The 24,349-nt window shown below is 46.4% G+C and overlaps 2 protein-coding genes across 3 annotated transcripts in view; one reads left to right on the plus strand and one right to left on the minus strand.

Annotated features, from left to right (window-relative positions):
* The window catches only part of SLAIN2 (SLAIN motif family member 2), a 31,661-nt gene extending 22,270 nt beyond the window's left edge, over positions 1-9,391 (minus strand). Inside the window, exons 1-2 of one of the 2 annotated variants that reach the window (XM_021394879.1) lie at positions 8,898-9,391; positions 1,460-1,608 (exon numbers count right to left, since the gene is read on the minus strand). In XM_021394879.1, the coding sequence (XP_021250554.1) occupies positions 1,460-1,608; positions 8,898-9,256 (508 nt within the window). In that variant the 5' untranslated portion in view covers positions 9,257-9,391. The remainder of the gene's footprint in view (positions 1-1,459; positions 1,609-8,897) is intronic. The other variant, XM_021394880.1, reaches the window with a different exon arrangement.
* Positions 15,853-18,770, plus strand: LOC110398932 (inositol 1,4,5-trisphosphate receptor-interacting protein-like 1). Its single transcript, XM_021396997.1, has 2 exons — positions 15,853-16,827; positions 17,113-18,770. The coding sequence occupies exon 2, from the start codon at positions 17,116-17,118 to the stop codon at positions 18,616-18,618; it is 1,503 nt and encodes a 500-aa protein (XP_021252672.1). The 5' UTR covers positions 15,853-16,827; positions 17,113-17,115; the 3' UTR covers positions 18,619-18,770.

A 24,349-nucleotide genomic window follows, 5' to 3' on the forward strand; every position in this document is an offset into this window, starting at 1 on the left:
AAGTTTTGGAAAACAGTTAGAGGTTACAACCAAGCATAGAGCATTCATAGGGCAAAGTATTACTGGTAAGTTAACACGAAAAATAATGAAGAAATTAGATGGACAGAGAATTCTAACCAGACTGTCAGCATTTTGCTGCTAATTGGACATCAGAATGCTGTGAATAAAAGGATGAAGGTGGCAGGCTTCCCTCCTCAAGGACCAGACACTCAGCTCTTCCCCAATTTCGAATATAACCATGTTGCATCAAGAAAAAAAAAAAAATCAAACTCTGGATTTCATAGAATACTCACAGAATCATAGAATTGCTCAGGTAGGAAAAGACCTTCAAGACCATCAAGTCCAGCCGCAACCTAACCATACCACTCTAACAACCCACCGCTAAATCATGTCCCTGAGCACCACATCCAGATGGTTTTTAAACACATTCAGGGATGGTGACTCAACCACCTCCCTGGGGAGCCTATTCCAGTGCTTAACAACTCTTTCTGTAAAGAACTTTTTCCTGATATCCAACCTAAACCTCCCCTGGTGCAACTTGAGGCCATTTCCCCTTGTCCTGTCACCTGTCACCAGTGAGAAGAGACCAACCCCACTCTCACTGCAATCACTTTTCAGGTATTTGAAGAGAGCAGTAAGCTCTTCCCTCAGCCTCCTCTTCCCCAGACTAAATAGCCCCAGTTCCTTTAGTCTCTCCTTATAGGGCATATTCTCAAAGCCCTTCACAAGCCTTGTTGCCTTTCTCTGGACCTGCTCCAGCACCTCCATGTCCTTTCTGTATCAAGGTGCCCAAAACTGAACACAGTACTTGAGGTGGGGCCTCACCAGTGCCGAGTACAGGGGCAGGATTATTCCCCTAGTCCTGCTCACCACACCATTCCTGATAGAAGCCAGGATGCCATTGGCCTTCTTGGCCACCTGGGCACACTGCTGGCTCACATTCAGCTGACTGTCCATCAGCACACCGATTTCTTAATCTAATAGTGACATCATCTTAAGTTACTGGGGATGGGAGGAAAACAAATCAATATTATCTCCCCAAAGTATTCAAGAACTTCATTTTCTTAGACAAAATAGCTCATTTAGAAAAAAAAAATGTGCTAACATACTGAAAGCACCTAACAACTAGTTAAGTACAACAGCTAGTATAATACAGGCTATTTTAAAATAAGATCTCCAACTTAAGGACGTTGGTCAGAAGCTTTCAGAAAGGAACACACTGCAGCTATGCAGGTGGCCTAGAACTCTGAAATCCTGGCTCACGGCTAATGCTTCATTAATGCTTCACAATGTAGAAAATTATGACAGTGAATCACTCTTTGCAAACCATGACAACTTTAGACAGAATTAACTGCTGCATCTCATTCTCTTTTTTCACAACTATTAGCTAATTCCAATCATTCTGACTCTGATTAAAAATAATACGTACAACCCAGTGGTGTTAATACTCAGAACTCACCTGACATTGTCTGTTCCAGCCTGTGGATAAGGGACTTTTTAGCACATTCAATGTCAGGACTTGGGTAATCCAACACCTGCCTGCACCAAACTAATGGGCTGACACATTTTTGCATTGGAGTCAGTCTCTTCTTTGGAGATGTATATAACCTGAAAAGAAGAAAAACATTATGAAGACAAATGTGGATAAATCAGGCACGTAAAAAAACACTACACACCATGCTACTTCTATTCTTATACTATACCTACAGTACAAACCCAAACTACAAAGAAAGCACAAGTTCTAGCTTTAAATTAATGACTTTGGATACAGTATAATACTGATAGCACATGGCTATCTACGGATTTCTGTCAAAAGCTGATGCCTATATTGCTACACCTTGATAAACTGATTGATATGCCAGAAACAAACACACACTGATATATGGACAACTTCACTCCATTACAGAAACATACAACTGAGGACTGATCATCCTTGATTTAAGTAACACTCACCTTAAAGAGGAAAATAAAGCACTATGCAACATGCAACTAGAGTTTTCCTAAATGCAAAGAAGCTGTAAGCAATAACCACCTTAAGTGCTGAAGTGCATGGGACACATCTCCTAATTTTGTATCCTTGAATGATAAACATTTTCTTTCTACTTGTAACTTGTATCCTAGCACCTGATCCTTTAGTTTTCCTTTGCACACTGAACAAAGAGACTCCTCTGTCCTAAAGGGTACACAGTCAAGCATTAAAAACAAGGAAGAAGAGATAATGCATGTAGGAGAGTAAAGGGAAACAATGGGAACATATTGTTCTGGAGGACGTGCTGAAAGGCCTTTGCCCATTAGCACTCCCATTCATTTATTCTAAATTCAGTATTTCATAACTGAAGAAACAAGCATTCCATTTTAAAAGGCTCTAAAAATTTAGCTGAAAATGCATCACCCCTCAACAAACAGCTTAAAGGAGAAGTCATATCCAATCACTCACTCAAAATAGGGATACTTAAGCCTTATCTTTTGAACAAAAACAAACCTGGAAATTTGTTTCAGCAAAAGACAAAGTAAACTGCAAGACCTGCAGCACTAACTAGAGCTTTTGCATTTCCAGAAATGGTTAAATGTGTGTTTCTTCTAGGAACACCTAGTGACAGACCTCATATTCCAGTAGCTTAGGAACAATTGAGAACCATTTGAGTCAGTGTGCTCCTCTACAAAACAGCAAAAATTCCTGTTTCCTTGATGCCAATGACATCAGAAGTTGTATCTCCTTGTACTCTTTTCCATCCTAAGGTAGGGTTACAGAACACAAAAGAGTCAAAGGCAGCCAAGCCAACCTCAGTGCCGTGCCAAGGAGACTCCCAGCTCCCCGGCAGCTGGCATGCCTTGCCATGTTTGAGAAGTTCCATGCACATTAGAAGTGTTTACAGTAATACCTAGCACAATGGGCAAGAAACTGAAGTGCCTGTCCTCTTTTTAAGGATGCACACGGTGGGTATCTTGAATAATCCTACAAGACTAATTAAGAAGACAAAAGTTATTTTCTGCAATTTCCAACTGCTGCATTTGTTTGACAAGCAATTTATTTACTGAAACAATCCAGGCTCGCACAGTTGCTATTTTTGCACTCACCCTCTATCCAAACCCATACTGCAGGTTCTTCCACCTATTTCCAGCCAGTTGCTTTTCCTCTAACCATTTGTTTCACCCTACATTTCAAAAAAAGACAGAACTGCAGAATATACACATTTCATACAACTCCTCTACCTCACGGTAAGAAGCACACATGTGCCAACGCAATAATGCAATTACTCCTTCAGGACAGTTTCTTCTATGTTGTGCCATTATTATTTCTCATTATTACAAAGCAGTGATCTTTATCGCGTCCGACAAAGAGCAACTAATCTACATCTTGAAACTGCTGCAACTCTTGCTTTGCTTAATTTAAGTTTAAAAAATAAAGAGCAAGAGCAAGGTGAAGCGCTGGAGCGATGCTTTTACTTCTTCTCCTCCTCCCAATAGCAGAAAGGGAAGGAAGAACAGAAAGGATACTATGGAATTAAAATAAGCGTGTAGAAATAACTTCACAAAGCTCAGTGATCTTCTTCATCCAGCTGCCACAGGACTCTGAAGGCACAGGTCCTCTCTAGCTGAAGAGCTTCCCAGAAGAGACTTCTTTCCATCCATGACCATTTACGCGTTCAACAGCAAAATAACTCCACTGAATGGCAGCACAGCCACATTAAGACTGAAGAGTACCCATGACTTCATACATCTTTAAACACCATTAAATCACCTTCTAAAAACAGGAAATGGAACATGTTTGAGGAAGCAGGCAACTTACAGTTGCCACCCAGACTTCAAATATTAACACATCAGAAAAACTACACTCCAACCGATCCACAAGAAAGAAAAGACTCAGCTACAGCTTAGTGACACAAGATCAAGTAAATGAAAACAGTACATGAAAAGAAGCTTGGGAGCACCGACCTATTTTGTAACAGCTTTAAGAAGCTCAGACACATGACTGTGCTGCACAGGAACGTTTCCTTCCTCCAGCTGTCACTAGCCAGAGTGACAGAGCATTCTCACAGCAGTGCCAGCCTGACACGCAAAGCAGTCAGGGGCTCTGCTGATTAGTTCTAGGAAGACACAGCACAAAAAGGGAAAGGCTTCTGCACAAGGACAACCGTCACTACGCACTCGTAGGACAATGCCAGCCTAATATGGTGAGTCATAACATGTTGTACTGGGGCACAAGTGAGCTGGGAAAAGCTTTGAAGAAAGATGACACGGAGGTGGGAATGGAATATTGCCATTAGAATTAGCTCACCTGATGAGCACACCTCCCACCACATTAAGATACAAGTGGCTGGTTGGCACAGGCCAACCATGGGTATCATGGCCCAACATGAAAGCAGAAGCCAAGATTCCAACTAGGAAGAAAGGAGGAGCCTTTGTACCAAAGCCCTTTTATAGTTCAAGCACATGAGAAAAACATGCAGATGAATAACAAGGTGCAGATCCAATTAGATGGAATGCACCAAGTGGAAGGAACCTGACTTCAAGTTTATTTATTTTGGTCACATTAAGCAAAAACAGGCACAAGAGAATGAAACAAGGGAATGGATAAAACATGTTCCAGGCAAAAGCAGGATGAAGAAAGCAACCTGCTGAGAAGATGTGAAGGAAAAATAGATAAGTAGGTACAGATCAGTAAGAAATTCCCTTAAAATATCCAGGAAAAGGCCTACGAGAAAGAGCTACTAAAAGTAAACAAATCAGACAAGAATACAGGGCAGTCTGGGAAACAGAGCTTTGGGTACAACAGTATGAATCTAAACTAGAGAAGCTTCAGAACTCTACTAACACCTACAAGGAGGCAGAAATGCGGATCATACCAAAACAAGACATGATTATGAGGTAAATTTGGGGAATACCATGAAGACAGTAAAGGAAATCCGTGTCAAAGCTTTCACGATAACCAAGCATCACTCATATTTAAAAGCCAGGAACATCACACAAGAAGTTAAAAATGTGAAAAAGTTTTTCTTTCTGCAGCCCTCGAGCACCCATTTCGCCATAAAAAAGACATCTCAAAGACATCAGTCTTTGATGTTATGAGTAATTACCCTTCAATAACTAATAACTTGTGTAACCCTTAGACAACTTAACATGCTGCTTTCCACATCATCTTCATAGTTTGAGAAGCTATTAGCAGAATTTGGTTTAAAAAGATAAACTTTACATCAGATTTATACTTAACCTCCCAGCATCACCTTCTCTTTTACTTAAAGCCACAAGTCAGGAGTTGATCAGAACCTGTCCAGATTCCAAGAGGCCCAGGCAACATTAACACAACATGACTTCAGCAGCTGACAGAAAATGCTGCAATATAATTCCAGCAATGGGATTTCATTCAGGTGCAGCTCTGGACTAAAACACACCACATTTTCCTGGTTTACCACAGCAAACTTTAGGGTGTTCGGTGGATATCAAGCAATGAGATGTAAGATGATCACTCCAGATGACAATCATATTTTTATCCTCTATATCTCAAAGCAGCAACTTAGCCAGCTATCCGGAACAGATGACTAGAACAGAAGTGTAAACTATTAAAAATAGGTATTACTTTAACAGGAATAGCTGCTGAATGACAGTGTGTATAGCAGGAAAAGTACCCGCTTTCCATTTCAACTAAACAGGATACCCAACAAATACATTGAAAAATATTAGTTTTCACTATTAATATAAGCAATCCAACAGTGATTTCACTTTAAATGTACAGCAAATGACTTCTGTCTGGAAACAAAGTCAGCCAACCATGAGCTATCCCCCAGCCCTACTAGTGGGCTTTACACTGAAGTGACACACAAACACCAGTACGGGCAGGCTAGCTTCTACAGCAACACCACGAGGACAGCATGCAACTGTTCAGAAGTTCACTGTGCAGCGTGCGTAAAACAGATAGACAGCAACCTCTATACATGCAGCATGTGCACATCAGAGTTAGTTCTCAAGAAAAATCACTACGCTTTGCTCTCATATTTAAAGAAAGCTCTTCAGAAAGCTTCAGAAAGCGACGGTACAAGAAGTTGCTGCGAAGTAAGTCACAGTGTGGATCCACAGGACATTAACTCCAGTAATTGCCCACGTGTGCACACTTATCCTGCAATAAATGAACAACTCACTTTTTATAAGCAGCATAGCAAGCCACCTTAAATACTGTTACCAAGTCATCTTCAGTGTGATATGCACCCACACCCAACCTTACCCAGCAAGTCAGGCAAGCAGCTGTATGCTGTGTCCTGCTCCTCTGAACAGAGTAGGCCTAAACCAAACTCCTAACAGGCCTAGCTGAAGTTCAGCACTGTGTGCACGTGCACACGTGCCTATGTGCAACCTTCAGTACTATATCAGGAAGAAAGTCTGACCACCTTAACAAGGATTCAGAAGCACTGATCTCATGTGAGCATTAAATGTACAATAATGCAATCTTCTCAGTGAAGAGAACTATTTATTTTGTCACTACAAGGCTGCGGACAATTTCATAACGGAGCATGTGAATACAAGGACTGAAAAGTGTCCGTACTACACAAAGCTGAGAAAAGCATGGAGATAACCAGCAGCCTTCACCAGCTACTATCTCTCACAGCTAGGTCCTCCTGAAATCAACAGCTAAGACAAATCTAGACTTCTGCATGCAGACAAATCAACAGACAAATTAACCTTTTAAGCATAAGCTGTGATTTAAATTTAGTCTGTTTCCATCCGAGGTTTCCCCAATTGGCAAGCGGTCGTTGATCTCTACCCTGGTATAATCCCGCAGTTTAAACTGGATTTTGGGTTTAGCAGTAGTGAGCAGAGTAGTCCAAATCCATCTGAACCTTGAAGAGCTCACACAAGGTTTAACTGAGTACATTCCCCCTTTTCAGTCGGCTCAATTACTTGAATTTTCTCATCACAGAATGGCCTGGGTTGAAAAGGACCTCAAAGATCATCGAGTTTCAACCCCCCTGCTGAGTGCAGGGTCGCCAACCACTAGACCGGGCTGCCCAGAGCCACGTCCAGCCTGGCCTTGAATGCCTCCAGGGACGGGGCATCCTCAACCTCCTTGGGCAACCTGTTCCAGTGCGGTGTTCCCTGCTAAAAAAGCACACAGGGGAGACTGCTATCAGAGCAGCCAAACCACGCTTATCATTAAGTGCATATTAAATTATAGCATGAAAGGACATACTGATATTTCTTGATAAGTGAGTGCTACAAGTGAATTTTTAAAACGACTCTTCTGAAGTTGTGTTTTGATCTCTCGGTCACTGAGAATGAAATTTCATGTGGTAGTCAGTATAACAGGAAAGGAACAAAGACTTGCAGCAGACTGCACTTACGCTCGGTTGTCTTTTGAGGACTCGAATTTGCATGGAAACATGACTGAAGCCACAACAACAGGCAGCAGAAGTAACATGCCAAACATCTGACACCAGCAAGTGCAGTGCTGAGTGAGCTGTGCCGCCTGCCCACGAGTGTCCAGAAGTGCATAAACAAAAACACACGGCATTTACGTCATCACTGTCACCATGAGCTGCGACATTAACTTCCGCTGGGGAGGTTAATCAAGCTCTCCACAATTTAACATTAATATAAAAATGATAACGCCTATTGCCAGTAGAAAATATGACACTCAAAAAAATGTGCCATATCACTGCAAACTTATTGTGCGAATTCAGAACGCTCTATTTCCCCCAGCGTGCTATAAACCAGTAGATTACGGGGCGTAAGCTGGGAAATAAGAGTCGCTACTTTGCACAGGCTCATCCTCTGGAAGATGATGCCTTGTTTTAATTTAGTAAGCTTGTGCTGGATCAGAATAAACTTATGTTCTCATACTTCTCTGTGGATCAGGCTGGATGTCAAGCAAATGACTCCTCTGAGGCAGTACACACACTGCATCCTCCCTGAGCAACTGAAATGATTTCATGCATGGGCAACGTTTAAGTGTTTTTAATGGTGTCAGTTACTCAAATACATTTTTTTTAATACAATCTACTTGTCTGAGCATTAGTCCTTGAAAAAGACTTCTGCAGCTGAGTCAGAGTTGCTTGTCAAACTCAAGTCAGAGTGTTTATGTTACACTTTTCCTCTCAGAACACATTTTTCTTGTGTTTCTGTTGATATCATGCTCCTCCCCATTGCTTCTCCCAAAACTCCTACACCAATCCTCTCAACCGGTGTCATAGGAAACTTCAGGCAGCTGCAGAACAGCATGATGCTAGGAGAGGAAACCTCCCTGACTGCCAGCAGAAGCTCATCTAAGTGCAATAAGGACAAGGTAACAACCTCCAGCTGCTGTTTCTGCTGGAGCAGCAGGCAAACTGTCCATTTAAACAGAGAGGGACTGCCTACGGTGAGCTGTGGTCCTATATCATAGCATGATAGAACAGCAGGGGTTGCAAGGGACCTGGGAGAATCATCCAGTCCAACTCCCAGCTAACGCAGGTTCCTTACAGTAGGTTGACCAGGAAAGCCAGCAACAAATGAAAACAAGCAGGACAACGTTTCCGAGATAGAGCACGTTACATTTACTGCCTTTACAGCTGAAAGAAATTGAGGTCAGATGCGCATTTAAAGAAGCACAACAGCAGCCGTGGGCTAGTTCTACACTGCCTCAGAGAACACCACCGCACCTCCTGAACTCCTGAGCACGGCACGCCGCATCCGTGGCAGAGCCAGAGCCGGTTCCAGCGGCCTGATGTCGAGCTGTCACCGCGGCCGAACAAAAGCACAGGGCTGCGGGCCTCCGGGGAGGGCTAACGCCACGCACGGAACCCCCCACACTGCCCGCAGCCCGCGCCTCGGGGCGAGGCCTCCCCGCGCCACCCCCGGCTGCAGGCCCCGGGCCAAGGCCAGGCCTCGGGCTGCCCCCCGCCTTCTCTCCCTCCCCGCCTCCTCACCAGCCGGTCTCGTCCTCCTCGCAGCCGGCCAGGCGCTCCAGCTCGTCAGGCCGGAGCGGCGCCGCGTCGTCCAGCAGGCCGTCGCCCTCACCGCCCCCGGGCTCCTCGGGGGGCGGCCGCCGCGCCGCGGCCCTGGGGCTGAGGCAGCGGCCGTCGGACGGAGGGGGGGAGGCGGCGGCGGCGGCGGGGGGCGATGGTGAAGCCCCGCCGCTGAGGAGGCGCTTGGGGCTACCGGGGGCGGCGGGCAGGGCGCCGTGGCGGCTGCGAAGCTGCTCGTTCTGCTTCTCCAGCTTCTTCACCAGCTCCTGTAGCTTCCGCACCTCCGCGTCCGCGTTCACGCTCGAGCCGACGTCCTCCATGGCGCCTGCCGGCTGCGGGGCGGCTGCGAGGGGAAGGCCGGCCGCGCCGCCCCGTCTACATGGCCGGGCGGCCCGCGGCACAGGAGGGTGGAGGCGAGGCGAGGCGGGGCGGGGCGGGCGCTGCCGCCTCCTCAGCGGCGCCGGCGGGCGGCGGAGGGCCCGCATCCGGCCGCCATCTTGCCGCCTCCTCCAGCCCGCCCAAGCCACAGCGTCACGCGCGTAACCTGGAAGTGCCCCTGGTGGGGTCGGGCGGTGCGGCGTGCTCCCTTAGCGCCCTCTGGTGCCTTGTGCGGGCTGCCCCTGCGGCTGGGGGGGCTGGTCGTGCGGGCCGGTGGCGTCAGCCGCGCCAAGGGAGGGAGGAAGGGAGCGGGGAGAGCTTTTGCTGGGGTGGTTATCAAATTATCAAACCATGGAGGAGCTTTGGCCTGTGGGAAGGGGCCTTTACTCATCGGTGCCGCACTAATAGCAGCCCTTGGAGATTGCTCTGTACATTGGTTTGTAAATCCAGTTCCTTCTCTGTGCCGTTTGATACTGAGTCAGCGCCTTAATGAAATCCAAGTCAGTTCTGTGAGTACAGTTAGCTCTGTTAGCAGAACTTGCAGCCCTCCATAAGGCAAGAAAAATGATAAGGTTTGTGATAACGAGGACATTTGGTGCAGTGATGGCACTGCTGACAATTCAGTGGTTGGTGAGTGCAAAAGTGGTCTTAACTTAGATGGAGAAGTTCATTCTAACTCAGAGCATTTATACAACAATCATAAAATACAGCTTCCTTCTTTTAGTGCCCTCAGTCTGGGCGTTGCTGTCAGGACAAATTGTTAGTTGCTTCTATCAATCATGCCATTATAATAGGCATGTTTGGTCTTTTCTGTCCTGTAGGTAATGTGCTGGAAGATTTGGGCAGGCAGCGTCGGGAAGGAGCCCTGCGCTCCTCAGGGCTGCTGAGTCGAACTGTTCATTGTGTTATATTTGTGGCCTTCTCTTTGATATAATGGCACAGCTATGGGTCTGAGGGCTGCTGGTACCCTTTGTCTCCCCTCTGCCAGTCCTCCTGACTTTCACCAGTCCCCCCTGTGGTCTGTCTGCCCCCAAGGTTCCTGCCCCACCTTCTCATCCCCTGCTGACACCATCGCTCTGCTGCCACCAGCACTAGCAATTATTCCTCCCAGCAAGATGCACCCTGCAAAAGGATGTGTGGGTAGTGGGGAGGGAAGTGAGACAAAAAAAAAAAAAAGGGTTGCTGAATCATCTGCAATTTTTCCAAAGTATAAAGGCAACTGAGTTGAACAAAGGGAGTTGCTGGTTAATAGTTGCCACGGTCAGTGCTTGAATAGCAAGGACTGCAATCCTGCTTTCACATCGTCTTGTGCAGAGGATTTCCCTGTCATGTTTTGGGAAGGGAACCAAGGACCAGGAGCTGATAATGGGCTTCCATACATCAGATTCCAAGCTTGCTCTGGGCAGATGTGACAGACCACACCCAAGCCCTTGGCTGAATATACAGAATAGTTACAACTGGTAGTAATGCCACAAAAATGAAATCTTTCCACTCCATCACAAGAGCAAGTGGAATTTGTCTGCCTGTGAAATTATACATGTTGCAGATTCATTTTTTCTGAGCAGGTTGAATCTGTACTGTATATTTCACACACATGGGGAGGGAAGGGAAAAGCAGCATTTCTGCAGAGTCTCATGGACTCTCAAAGCCCCTCAGTGCACAGACAATGTGATCGGCATTCTGTGCTATTGGAATGGGCAATAGCAAAGCTCAAGGGCAACAGTTCTCTACATGTGTGCGTGCTTCCCATGTCTGACTCAGGACAAGTTCTCCACTCGCGTGAGCAGAAGAAATAGGGAGCACTCCCTCCAAAGCACAAGAAGCCTGGGCAAGATTCCCATGTCACTCAAGCAATTCAACATGTCTCTCTCTGACAAGTGGTTCCTGAGAAAAAGACCTCCAGGAGCCTTGTTTTGGTGCCCTTTGAGCTCCCTAGCGTGGACAACTCTATTTTTTATTTTTTGTACAGCTGTAATTTGCTGGTTTATATCTGGTGAAATTGTTAGATTCTGACTTTGAAACTTGAATTTTAATTGTCACCTGGAATAACAAACGATCCCTCAGAGGGAAGAATAGGTAAGGACCAGCAGATGTGTGGTGGGAAGTTAATGTTTGTAGCAAATATTTAACTTCAAGCCTTGAAAACTGGATTGCTTTTTAAGCAGATTTGTTTAGTCTCCTGAGGAAGATTGTTGCCTGCCAGACTTTCCAAAGGATGTGTTCAACAGGCCCACACATGTTCTTGCTAGGCAGTGTTTCTCTAAACCTTTGACAAAATAAAAAGAATCATTTGTCATTACAGTATCTCATAGCATGCACAAACATTGCGTATGCGGTGCAATTAGTGTGTCTCTTTCAAAACTAGTTTCAAAACTCTAACTGAAAGAACCAACGCAGCAACTTTAATTATCTAAAAAAGATATCTCTGAGTACATCTGGTCTTCTCAGTGGTGTGAAAATGTATTTAATCCATTGGGTTAGACTTAGGTTACCTGGAAGCGTAACTGTGCTTTAGAAGCCATGAGCAGCAGTCAATTTTTCAAAGGCATGTGTGGGCAGAAGAGCCTTTACAAATCTTTTTGCAGACAGATGGCCTGCTGTATTTACAACTGACATCTCCCAGTGTGAATTCATACACCGCTCTTCCTACTACGTTACAAGCCTTCCTGGGGGGCAGCAAGATTCTAGCTGAGTTCTGCCACTGAGATGCATTTATATAGGGTATCCTCAACCAAAGTTAATCTGTTTGGAATTAATTAACTTGCCTCTTTTTTATGCAGAGGAAAGAAGTTGTTAACAATGTGACCATGACGAAGTTTAAACATGCTTTTACGCTCCAAATCTGGAAGTAGAGCAATTCTAGGATACTGCACAGATTTCTAATGAGGCTAGTATTCATGGCATACCATGTGGCTAGAAAATGCATGACTAAATATGTAGTTTAACCCTTACAGTTTGTACAACTAATTCAGAATGATGACTCTTTTCAAAGATTTTTGTCAGAGTTGAGCATTGTAATAAATGTTCCATATCACTGCTGAAACCTCAAATGATGTCTGACAGCTCACTTGAGGTTCATCAATGTGGTTTCGGAGTTCCTTCCACGGGTTTGGAGTATTTTTCTCCTTGAAATTTTAACATAATCTGCATACAATATTAATTAACAAATGTAAATTCAGCTTCATCATGGAGTTAGCTACCTGTATTTCATGCTTCTCAATCACTTGGAAATAATAGCTCTTTAGAAACCCGCTGAGCTCAGCATGCTTAAGATGTTGTGATGGGAACGAAGTGACTGGGAAGGGACTTGCTGTTGTCAAGAAGATCATGACTTATGTTCATTTACAGATGACAGTAATTTCAGGCACGTGGGTATCACTGAGTGGAGACTTACACATCTCCACCTGTATGAAGCAATCTTCTGTTAAACCATTCCAAAAAGTTTCTGAATTTACTGAGAACTCACGTGAGACCCCTCCATTAGTTAGCCAGCTCAACAAGGAAAAATATTTCACTGCACTCAAGAGACTCTGATAGCAGTCTCCCCTGTGTGCTTTTTTAGCAGGGAACACCGTACTGGAAGAGGTTGCCCAACGAGGTTGAGGATGCCCTGTCCCTGGAGGCATTCAAGACCAGGCTGGATGTGGCTCTGGGCAGCCCGGTCTAGTGGTTGGCAGCCCTGCACTCAGCAGGGGGGTTGAAACTCAATGATCTTTGAGGTCCTTTTCAACCCAGGCCATTCTATGATTCTATGAAAAGAACCAAGTCTTCTTCAGAATGCAGAATAAGTGACAAGTGAACAATTTCCAAACGTGTGGCAAGCTTGAAATGTTGTATTTCCACACCTGATGAAGAGGCTGCTATGTTTTGTTTACATTTTCATGAACATCTGTGACTGAGAGGAGAGAGAGAACACAGAGCAAGGCATGGAACAAATTTGCAGCTAAATTATGCTTATGCTTCACTGATTCATTTCTACCTTATATTTAACTTGGTTGGACTCCTGGCTGGAGACAATATGCTACACTGGTAAAAATAATTAAGGTTTATGGCCAAGAAAGGCAGGTAGATGCGATTGGTTCTAAATGTTGCTGGGAATGCTGCACAGACAGAAAAATTTCCATCAAACCTGAGATGCCGTCCCCGTGCTTGAGCTTGGAGGGACAGTGACAACACTTTATTTGCGAAAGAGCATATGGCTTCGTTACTAAAACCTGCACCGGAATGAAGCACCTCTTCTCCCTCGTGTCGGGCCGTGGTTTCGGCTCTCGGCGCGGTTCGGAAGGCCGCCGCCGCCACCTAGTGACAGCCCCAGCGCCGGCGGCACCGGGGAGAGCTGCGGGGCGCTGCGGTGGGACTGCGGTGCGCTGCTCCCGTCCCCGCACACGGCGTGGGAGCACCTGGAGAGGACCCCTGCTTCTTCCTCGCTGTGTTTGGAGGATGCGCTAATGGAAATTTTCTACTCTAACACACAGTGGTAAAACAGTATGTAAAACCTAGGACTGAGCAAAGCACTCCTGAAGCAGGACAAGAGGTAACGACTGAAAATTGCATCAGGGGAGGTTCAGGCTGGATATTAGGAAACGTTTCTTCTGACAGAGTGGTGAAGCACTGGAACGGGCTGCCCAGGCAGGTGGTGGAGTCACTGTCCCTGGAGGTGTTCAGGGAACGCGTGGCACTGAGAAACGTAGTTTAGTGGATGTGGGATGTTTGGTCAGTGGCTGGACTAGATGTTCTTAGTGGTCTTTTCCAAACGTAATGATTCTACGATTGATTTTGTGTGCAAAGAGAGCCTAAAAGGAATAGAAACAAATTAAAAAAAAATGTCTTTACAGACAGGAGCACATGGGAGAGGTGAAAATAGAAAAAGTCAAGCTTAGATAGAGGCTGTAAAGGAAATTTAATCAAATAATCAAGGTTGTCTTGGCCATATAAACAAAAATAAAGAGAAATGAATGCCTTACATGATGTATATCCTGTGGGTAAAGTTAATCTAGGCACTGCCCTGAACTAACTATTTGCCTCAGCTTTGGTAATGGTAGTGGCATTGAACACAGAAGAAAATCAAAACAGTGAATGTGAATGCGTGTGGAAACGTTATCACAGGCAAAGTGAAAGCAAAGTGCAAAGAGCTCAGCTCTTGAGGAAACTCAGAAGCAGAGATAATAAAGCTCATGATAGGAGTTTTAATGCATTTACTAACACAGATACAATGCCATGTGATTAAAAATTTGATAATGAAGTAAGTTTCCTTTTCTTAAGGAAAGAAGGGATCCATAAAATTATATTATTTTATTGCATACAAAGATTAAATGTTGCATGAAAGAAATAGAGATATGAAAGTATACAAAATGGGAGAAATAGTTACTAAATATAGATTTTGACAAATTAACTTGGTATTTTCTTTGATGAAATATCAGATTTTTTTTTAAGATGTGGTGCGTAGCAATAGGAGAAGGAGCAGTGGCCTAAATCTTGAATATGGGAATAATAGAATCACAAAATTAGCAACGTTGGAAAAGAACTACAAGACCATTCAGTCCACTAACTGGCTTCAACCCAGCAATCCAGCCTGTCCAGATCCCTCTGTATGGCCTTGCCACCCCCGGGCAGATCGACGCTTCCTGCCAGCTTGGTGTCATCTGCAAACTTACTGAGGGTGCTCAGTAAGTTTGGCCTTACTGAGGCCATTCCCTCTAGTCCTGTTGCTGGTTACCGCGGAGAAGAGGCCACCCCACACCTCGCCACAACCTCCTGTCAGAGATCTGTAGGGAGCAATAAGGTCTCGCCTGAGCCTCCTCTTCTCCTGACTGAACAATCCCAGCTCCCTCGGCCGCTCCTCGTAAGACTTGGAGGATAGGGGTTCTCCACCTGATTGATATGCTTCCTTCATTTTTTAGCATTATTCGTGGAAATTAATAAGCTGTGTCCGGCCACGTCCCTCCTGTCAATGGTTTGGGGCCAGTTTGGCCCGATTCCATGACTAATGGGGTGGAGGGACCCATGGACCCCCGCCCCGAGATAAGGGGAAGGGGGATAGAGAAAAGGTGGGGAGATGGGCCTAAAAACCAAACAGCAACAACGAGCTAAGGGAGAAAACTAATTTACTAAATATGATATTGGAACGGTAGATAACACAGGATAATAGTGGGAACTGGGCTTGTTTAGCTTGGAGAAGAGAAGGTTCCAGGGAGACCTCATTGTGGCCTGCCGATACTTGAAGGGCGCGTATAAACAGGCGGAGGAATGATTGTTTACGAGGGTGGATAGCGATAGGAGAAGGGGGAATGGTTTTTAACTAAGACAGGGGAGATTTAGGTTAGATATTAGGTGGAAGTTTTTCACTCAGAGGGCGGCGACGCGCTGGAACAGGTTACCCAAGGAGGTTGTGGATGCCCCCTCCCTGGAGGCATTCAAGGCAAGGCTGGATGTGGCTCTGGGCAGCCTGGCCTAGTGGTTGGCGGCCCTGCACTCAGCGGCAGGGCTGAAACTCGATGATCTTTGAGGTCCTTTTCAACCCAGGCCATTCTATGATTCTACGATGATTCTATGATTAGGAAGAAAGTCTTTACTGTGAGGGTGGTGAGACACCGGAACAGGTTGCCCAGTGAGGCTGTGAATGTCCCCTCCCTGGAGGCATTCAAGGCCAGGCTGGATGGGACTTTTAGCAACCCGGACTAGCAGGATGTGTCCCTGCCTACAGCAGGGCGGCTGGAACTAGACGATCTTAAAGGTCCCTTCCAACCCAAACCATTCTATGATTCTATGACACTTCCCGCCAGCCTGGTTGTCATCTGCAAACTTACTGAGGGCACACTCAGTGCCCTCATCCAGGTCATCAAAAAAGATATTGAAGAGGGTAGGCCCCAGCACCGGCCCCTGGGGAACGCCACTCGTGACCGGTCGCCGGCTGGATTTAACTCCATTCACCACCACTCTCGGGGCCCAGCCCTTCAGCTGGCTCCTCACCCAGCAAAGAGCGTACCTGTCCAAGCCACGGGCTGGACAATCTATGGAACTAATGCTGAGGGCGAGACGGCTGTGGAGGCACACACACTCTCCACAGAGGCGAGCAGGAAAAGAAGGGAAGTCTTGTGACTTGCGAGCAGTTTTATCTTTCCCTCTAAACGGAAAAGGGAAACGGACCAGTGAATGTCTTCTGGGATATGTAGTTCTTCTGCTCTTCTGAGAAAGGTATGCCCGGAACTATAGACAGTCCACGGACCTGGAGCATTAACTCTTTAACTCCCAGTGCACTGCCTGATGTTATGATGTGGGATGCCGATAACAAAAATGATAAAACCATGACACCTCCAAAGCGCGGCGATGCCAGGGCCTTGGCTGCCCTGGGGGGGGTCCCCCCACCACTTTGGGATGGGGCCGCAGGGTGGGGCTGGGCTGCCGGAGGCAGGGCCGGGGCGCCTGTGACATAGGGGACGAGTCACAATGCGCTGGCTTGGCTGTCTTAGTGCCTTCAGCAGGCAGCGCTGCTGCAGTTTGGCCTGGGCCAGCGGTGAGTGCAGCAGCAGGGGGAAAGCGGGGCTGGAGCGGGCCCGAACGCCAGCCCCGAGGGCTTTTGAAGCCTGCAGGGAGGGCCCGGCCTCTCCGGGCTGCACCACGGGCAGGACTCGAGGCTGTCGTCGCCTGCACTGACTTCAGTCCCTGCTGCCCTCCAGCGAGCTCCCTCCCCCCTCCCCTCCTTCCCGACCCCAGGGGCCTGCGGCTCACGGCCCCGCTCCCCCAGCCGTGGGCGACCTCCCACCCAGCCCCACTGACCCCTCTCTTCTACCTCTTCCAGACCATGAATTTGGCGTTTGTCCTCGCTTTGTTGGTGCAGAATGTGCACCAAGTCGGTGAAGTGTTTGATGCGGCCACACGTGACCGCATGCGTCAGCGGGAGCTGTACTTGAGTGAGAAGATGGCACAGCTGCTGCTGGAGATAGAGCAGAAGAACATGGAGCAGAGCAGGGCGGGAAGGCGAGCCCTGCTCCCAGCTGTGTTGCAGTCCTGGAAGGTTTGGGCTGCTGTCTGTCTTCTGGTCCTTCTAGTTTGGGTTGTGCGGAAGCTCCATCAGAAGTACCAGAGGATGAAAAAAAGCAGTGGCAAGGAGGGCTCTGGCAGTGAGGAGGAGGAGGAGGAGAAGGAAGATTTTGAAGGGCTTTTACATGCGGGCATCCAACCGCCAGTGAACGACCTTGCACACAAGTGCCGAGCAATGCACTGTCTGGTTTCCAAACTCCTCAATTCCTGCCGAATCCTCCTGTCGGACAGCTTCTATCCAGTGCCACAGCCCCCCATTGGGGTGGGCAGTGCCTATGAAGGCTGGTGTCCCCGTGAGGATGACCCTGTCTTCTGCCTGCTTGTGCCCCTGACGGCCCCCCGCGGGCACACTTTCCACCTCGAGCTGGGCACCGCAAGGGAGCTGCCGGCAAGGAACTCCCGGATCCGTGTCGAGTTGGAGTGCACGTGCAGGACGGAGGAGGAGACGGGCGTGCTGTGCTTCCTCCACAACACTGAGGACAGGCTGGGGAAGCAGCCGCCCAGCCTCCTACACACCCTTTGCACTGGCGGCTACCTAGATGCAGAGAAGATCGCCCGCTGGTTCCCGGTACTGATCCAAGATGCCTGGAGAAGAATGCCCGAGTCAGCAAGATGCCGCATCAACGTGCAGCCGTGCAGCCGCTCCTGCAGGCTTCATGTGATTGACGGCTTCAACAGAATCTTCATCATTGAGATGATGTTTGGAGTGCGGCAACACCGTACAGACATCTTTCTGAGCAGCCACAAAATAGAGGGCATCGTTATCCCCAGCACGACCTGGCCACAGAGCTGTGCTGTGGCAGAGGCGAAGTTCTTCAGGCATATAGCCGCACATGCCCGGGAGGACAGTTTCCACCTCAGATGTATGCAGGTGTGGGCCTGTCTCCTGGTGGGCGACAACATCTCTGTCTACGAAGTGAAGACGGCTGTCATGCACCTCCTGACGGTCTTCCCTATGGAGCACTGGCGCGCGAGGCACTTTCTGCAGAGGATGCATGACATCTTGTGGTACCTGCGCTGCTGCCTGGAGGAGAGAAGCCTGGAGCACTTCCTCATAGGGAATGAGGCAGTACCCGCAGAGATCATCTTGCCCCGGGATTTCCGAGTGTCCAGACCACTCAATCTCTTCCAGCGCCTGGAGCAGGAGCCGGACAACCATGTTCGGGCAGAGTGTGAGCTGGATGAACTGCCAGATCAGTTCACGAGACTGCTCATCTCCCAGCAGTGGCAGACGTCCACTTGTCCCCAGACCTCATTCAGCTGAAGAGGCTGCTGTAGGGACGCTTGGAGCACAGACTCCTCGAACGAGCTGAGAAGACACCACCCGGCCTCTTGGAGAATGTGCGTTTGCGCGGGGGAGCTACAGCCTGTACCAAAATTGCAATAAATGGCTTGCTTGAGCCAAATTGTGCTACAGAAGTGCAGCATTCCTCCTGCCTGCAGTCAGACTGCAGAATGTACCCAGATCTTTTGCGATGCGCGTATCGACCAGAGTATCGAGTTATCGAGTATGATGTTAAAGTTGAGATCAGATGCTCTCCACGCATCTTCCACGCCACCGTTTGCCGTTGGTGGCCCATCCTTTCTTCCGCAAAAGCTTGTGTTGCTGCAGAATGACCACAGTAACACCTCCCTGGGCAGCCTGTTCCCGTGCCTAAGCAATCTTTTGGAGAAGAAACCTTTCCTAGTGTCCAACTGAAATCTCCCCTGGTGCAACTTGAGGCCATTCCCTCTCGTCCTGTTGCTGGTTACCAGGGAGAAGAGGCCAACCCACACCTCACCACAACCTCCCATCAGGGAGCTGTAGGGAGTGATAAGGTCTCCCCTAAGCCTCCTCTTCTCCTGATTGAACAATCCCAGCTCCCTCGGCCGCTCCTCATAAGACTTGTAGGATGGGAGTTCTCCACCTGATTGATATGCTTCCTTCATTTTTAGCATTATTCATGGAAATTAATAAGCTGTGCCTGGCCACGTCCCTCCTGTCAAAGGTTTTGGGCCAGTTTGGCCTGATTCCATGACTAATGGGGTGGAGGGAGCCATGGACCCCCGCCCCGAGATAAGGGGAAGAGATTGTCATGTTTTTGTGATTTTTTTTGGTTGTCAGTATTCCACATCATAACATCATGTAAAACACTAGTAGTTAAAGAGTTAATGTCCCAGTTTTTCTGGGGACTGCCTTTTTTGGGTGTTTTGGTTCTCTGAGGGGCAGGGGAGGAGCTGCACTCACCAGGGGTCTTTGCGTCTGGAGGGGCTGGTGAAGCTGCCTGGCCTGGTGGAGAAGCACGTGGTCCCCCTGCAGCTTACGGAGTAAGAATCTCAACTTGAAACTCTCTCTCTTCTTGATGTGTTGTCCTCAATTTCGATTTAATATTTACTAAATTAACGTTCCTCCTCAGATTGGTGCCGCTGTTTTGTTTTAGATCCATCTACGAGTTCTCTACCTTTCCCCCTTTCCCTTTGTTTTCCCAGGTCCGCCGGTCCTCTGCTGCATCAGCCGCTGGACGAGTCTGGGCTGGCCCCTAAATCATGGCATTTTTTTTTTCCTTCCTTTTTTTTTCCAGGCCTGTGGGCCTGTCATGCCCCCTGTCATGGACACAGATCCTTAGATAACGTCGTGACAGGGGGACAGAGAAAAGGTAGGGAGATGGGCCTAAAAACAAAACAGCAGCAACGAGCTAAGGGAGAAAACTAATTTACTGAATCAGATATAGGAATGTCAGATAACACAGTATAATACAGTATAAATGGAATTGAAACTAATAAATCAAAGAAAATGAGAGAGAGAGTGTGTCCAAAACCAAAGGCCTTACTCTAATCATAGAGTTACAGAATCACCAAGGGTGGAAAAGACTTACAAGACCATCCAGTCCAACCATCCACCTATCACCAAAAGTTCTCACTAAACCATATTCCTCAACACAATGTCCAAATGTTCCTTGAACACCTCCAGGGTTGCTGACTCCACCACCTTCCTGGGCAGCCCATTCCAGCTCCTGACCACTCTTTTGGAGAGGAAACTTTTCCTTACATCCAGCCTGAATCTCCCCTGGCACAACTTGAGGCCATTCCCTCTAAAGCTGTCACTAGTTACACGAGAGAAGAGGCCGACCCCCAGCTCACTGCAACCTCCCTTCAGGTAGTTACAGAGAGCTACTGAGGTCTCCCCCTGAGCCTCCTCTTCTGCAGAATGAACAATCCCAGCTCCCTTGGCCACTCCTCATAAGGCCTGTGCTCCAGACCCCTCACCAGTTTCACTGTCCTTCTCTGGACACGCTCCAGGGCCTCGATGTCTTTCTTGCAGTGAGGAGCCCAAAACTGAACACAGTACTTGAGGTGCGGCCTCACCAGTGCTGATGAAGTTCTGTACTAACATGTGGAGGAACTTCGTCATGGTAAGGGTGATGGAGCACTGGAACAGGTTGCCCAGAGAGGTTGTGGAGTGTCCTTCTATGGAGATATTCGAGAGCCATCTGGATGCATATCTGTGTGACCTATTGTAGGGTACCTGCTTTAGCAGGGGAATTGCACTTGAGGATCTCTTGAAGTCCCTTCTAATCCCTGCGATTCTGTCATTCTATGAACTGCAACAAAGCAAATACATATGGATCTCAGTGAAGTGATCGACATGGTGGTATGTGGGAAGTCAGTTTGATGATAAAGGAAAAACAGAGGGAAGAAAACAGCTAAAGAGTTGTACTTACAGGAGAAGGCTCGGGCTGTAGAAAGATGAGTTGTGCGACTGTGAAGTGCATAGGCATTGAATGTATTTATCTTTTTTGGTAATTACTTTGTCCAATAAATACATAAATAAAAAATAGAAGTGATTAATGAAATACACTGGTGACACAAAGATACTTTTAATGCACAGGACTGAACCACCATCAAACAGGGGCTCAGGGAATAGAAATCTGAAATAACAAAGGCACAGAACTTAGTGACCAGCAAGGTTTTATTCAGGAAGTACAGGTGCATCAGCTGCTGAGAAAAGGTGAAGAGCTGGCTGTTTTAGTCAATTGTACATTGCAGGATATCTAAAGACCACTACTTCAACACCATCATGAATGGTGAAAACACACCTAAAGATCTAAAGATCAGTGATCTGAGGAGGATCTTAGTTCCAAGATGCCTTTCCAGCTTTGTTTGAATTCTTGCAGTACAAACCATACATGAACAATGAATGAGCAATGTCAATATAATAACCAACAACTGCCATCAATTTACACCCTTTTGAGTCAGCTGGAATGAAAATCTTGCAGCGTCATGGCCTACCGTGTCCTTTTGTAACTCAGGTAAGCTGCAGCCTTGGCATGCTAGAGTCACTGTTGGCCAAGGAATGGAGCTGCTTTTTGTTGAAGCATGTGGTAATAAAGAGTGTGCCTGCACGTATAGCATGTTTCAAATGTCCACTGACATTTATCTTTTTATATATTTTTGCATATGTATTTATCTTCAGCCAAAATGTTAAAATGAGATGTCACAGAATGATAAGTAGAATAGGAAGAAAGCTCTTCTATCTTGTTGACAGGTAAAATATCAAATTTTAATCCCTTCAAATGATCTTATTTCTCTGCCAAAATTGAAATCAAGAATTAATATCTGAACACGTAGTTATCAAGGAAAATCCTCTCTCTTGTGACAGTACCAAGCTCAAAACAACACATCCCTTTCATCAGAAATGACCTCCTGTATCAGTCCTTCTCTGTAAGTATCCTCAGCCTCTTGCAGCACTGCGCTTTGTACGTACACTGTGTAACTGATTTTATCATCTGCAGCTTGAAACAACTTTTGGAGTATGCCAGTGAGCTGTAGCCTTTTCAATGCCTTTATTGCTTGGTGGAAAGCCTGGGTCATATCATGAGGGATTTGTGGAGGCTGCAAAATTAAAAGAATAGATAGGAGATGCTCAGCCCAGTTGTGGGCTGTGAATGCAGTCAGTGGTGCTCCAGAGCTATATATGAACCTTGGTTAGGAAGGAAAAGCTGCCTTGAGGAGAGGCAGCAGGGGTACTACTGCCTTCCCTCCATCACCACTAAGACCCTGTACTAGGGCAGAGGAGGGGTGCAGTGCTCTGATGCCATAAGACACCTTTTGCACTTTTGTTATTCACAGGTCTGAGCCTGTTTCAGTGCTGTGTGATTCTTTCAATACAGAAAGCACTATGTAAGAGTTGAGCTATATTCAGACCTCAAAAGGTGTGCCAAAATGACTGAAGCCAACCTTTGGTGGAAAGTTCAGAGAAGAGAGAAAATCAAAGGCCCCTTATTTTTAACCAAGAATCCAGCAGTTTGTGTTGATTTCCCAGCTCAAACAATGCGGCAGCCTGGTGAGAGTGAGGTATTTTCTATGGGCTCAGTTCCTACTATTGTTTACAAGCCAAATGTGAGGTTAGATAGTATTGGGTCAGCCCTTCGTAGTCATGCCACAGGCATCTCTTAGCAGTGACATGCCTGTGTGTTAGTGCAAAGAAACACATGAGGGCAAGAGACCTACAGTCTTCTTCCTTTCACATAAGCATTTTGGCAAGAAAAGTTTGAGAAAAATGATAGATCTTGCTGTTGATGTTTTTTTAAATTATTATTTTTTAAAAATTACTATTATTGTTAGTATTTTAAAAGAATACTTTAACACTCATCACATTTCATTTTCCTAAGAGTTAAGCATCTAAGTAGAGGTAGCTAAACAGTTCTCTGAAAACACTGCATTTATGGCAGAATCCAGTGAAGTTCGGGGGTGTTAACTTGGGAAAAAATAGGATCAGTGTCTATTGTTCAGATTATCCTATTTCTGCAGTATGAAGTGATGACCCAAACTGCATTGTTTCAAGGTGACTTTCAAGAGATGTGTAACAAATGGTGCGTGTGTATTTATGTGTATGCATGCACATCTTTGTCTGTATGTGCACATACATGCACACACACATCTTTTCAGCAGCGTAGCAGCAGTCTGCACCAGATCTAAAATAAATTTAGAAATCTGGACTTCAAATACATAACAAGGTCAGATTTACACATGAATTAAAGGAGGCTGCAAAGCAGCAGGAATTACATGTGCAGTGGAAAGCCAGCTACGCCCTCTTGACATCACCTGAGGCTCCCTAGCCTAGGTATACCTCAAATTTAAGAGCTTTTTGGAACAATGAAGTAGGAGATGTAGAACAGTTTCCAGCAACACCACGGCTGCGAGCACAATGTAAAATAGGATACAACCTTTATCCCCACTTAGCTTTGCTCAAAGCAATAGAATTCAGGCAGATGAATTGGATGAAAGGTTTTGTTGACTGTCCCGCTGTGTAGGCATATGTCACTGCTAAGTGTTACTTGAAAAGTGATCATCAATTACTAAAACATTTTAACACCAAGTTAGTGATCTTTTAGTAACAAAGATAACGCCATTTGCTTCAACTCCTTTAAAAATAAGTAACATAAATTGCTCTCAGTGAAGATTGGAAAGTAGGTTTTTAGGATGACTGCAGGATGCCACAAAATTCACAGTAGCGTTAACCAAGGTAAGAAACTATAACAGTGGGTTAACTCCAAATTGTCATTACTGGGGTGCCACAAACTGGCCTGGTAAAGGCGTAGTGAAGACTGCTGTCCTACTGCTGATGGAACTCCAAATTTCAAGTGGATTTACACAGGTTTGGTACTGTATCAGAAATCACAAGGGCACTAAGCAACTATAAACAAAGCTGTAGCCTGTGCTATGTGTAAGTTCTCTGGGAATACATCTGAATAATGCGGCCAACAGCAGAACCCGAACTTCTCTCAGGGGTTAGAGTTTTGGATGCCACCCTTCTGGTCACAGGGGTTCAGTTACTCCTTCCAATTAGATTAATGTAACATGGCCGTGCAACACAATAATAACACCTCTTCTAAATGGAGAAATGTTGACTCCTGAGAAGGAAAAGCTATGTTCATTTTAGCATTTTGCTTTGTGTTCTATGCCTATGCAGACTCTCACATGAAACTTTACATACAAACTAAAATTACACGCTG

This window comes from Numida meleagris, chromosome 4 (assembly GCF_002078875.1).
Source record: "Numida meleagris isolate 19003 breed g44 Domestic line chromosome 4, NumMel1.0, whole genome shotgun sequence".
NCBI classification, from domain to species: Eukaryota; Metazoa; Chordata; class Aves; order Galliformes; family Numididae; genus Numida; species Numida meleagris.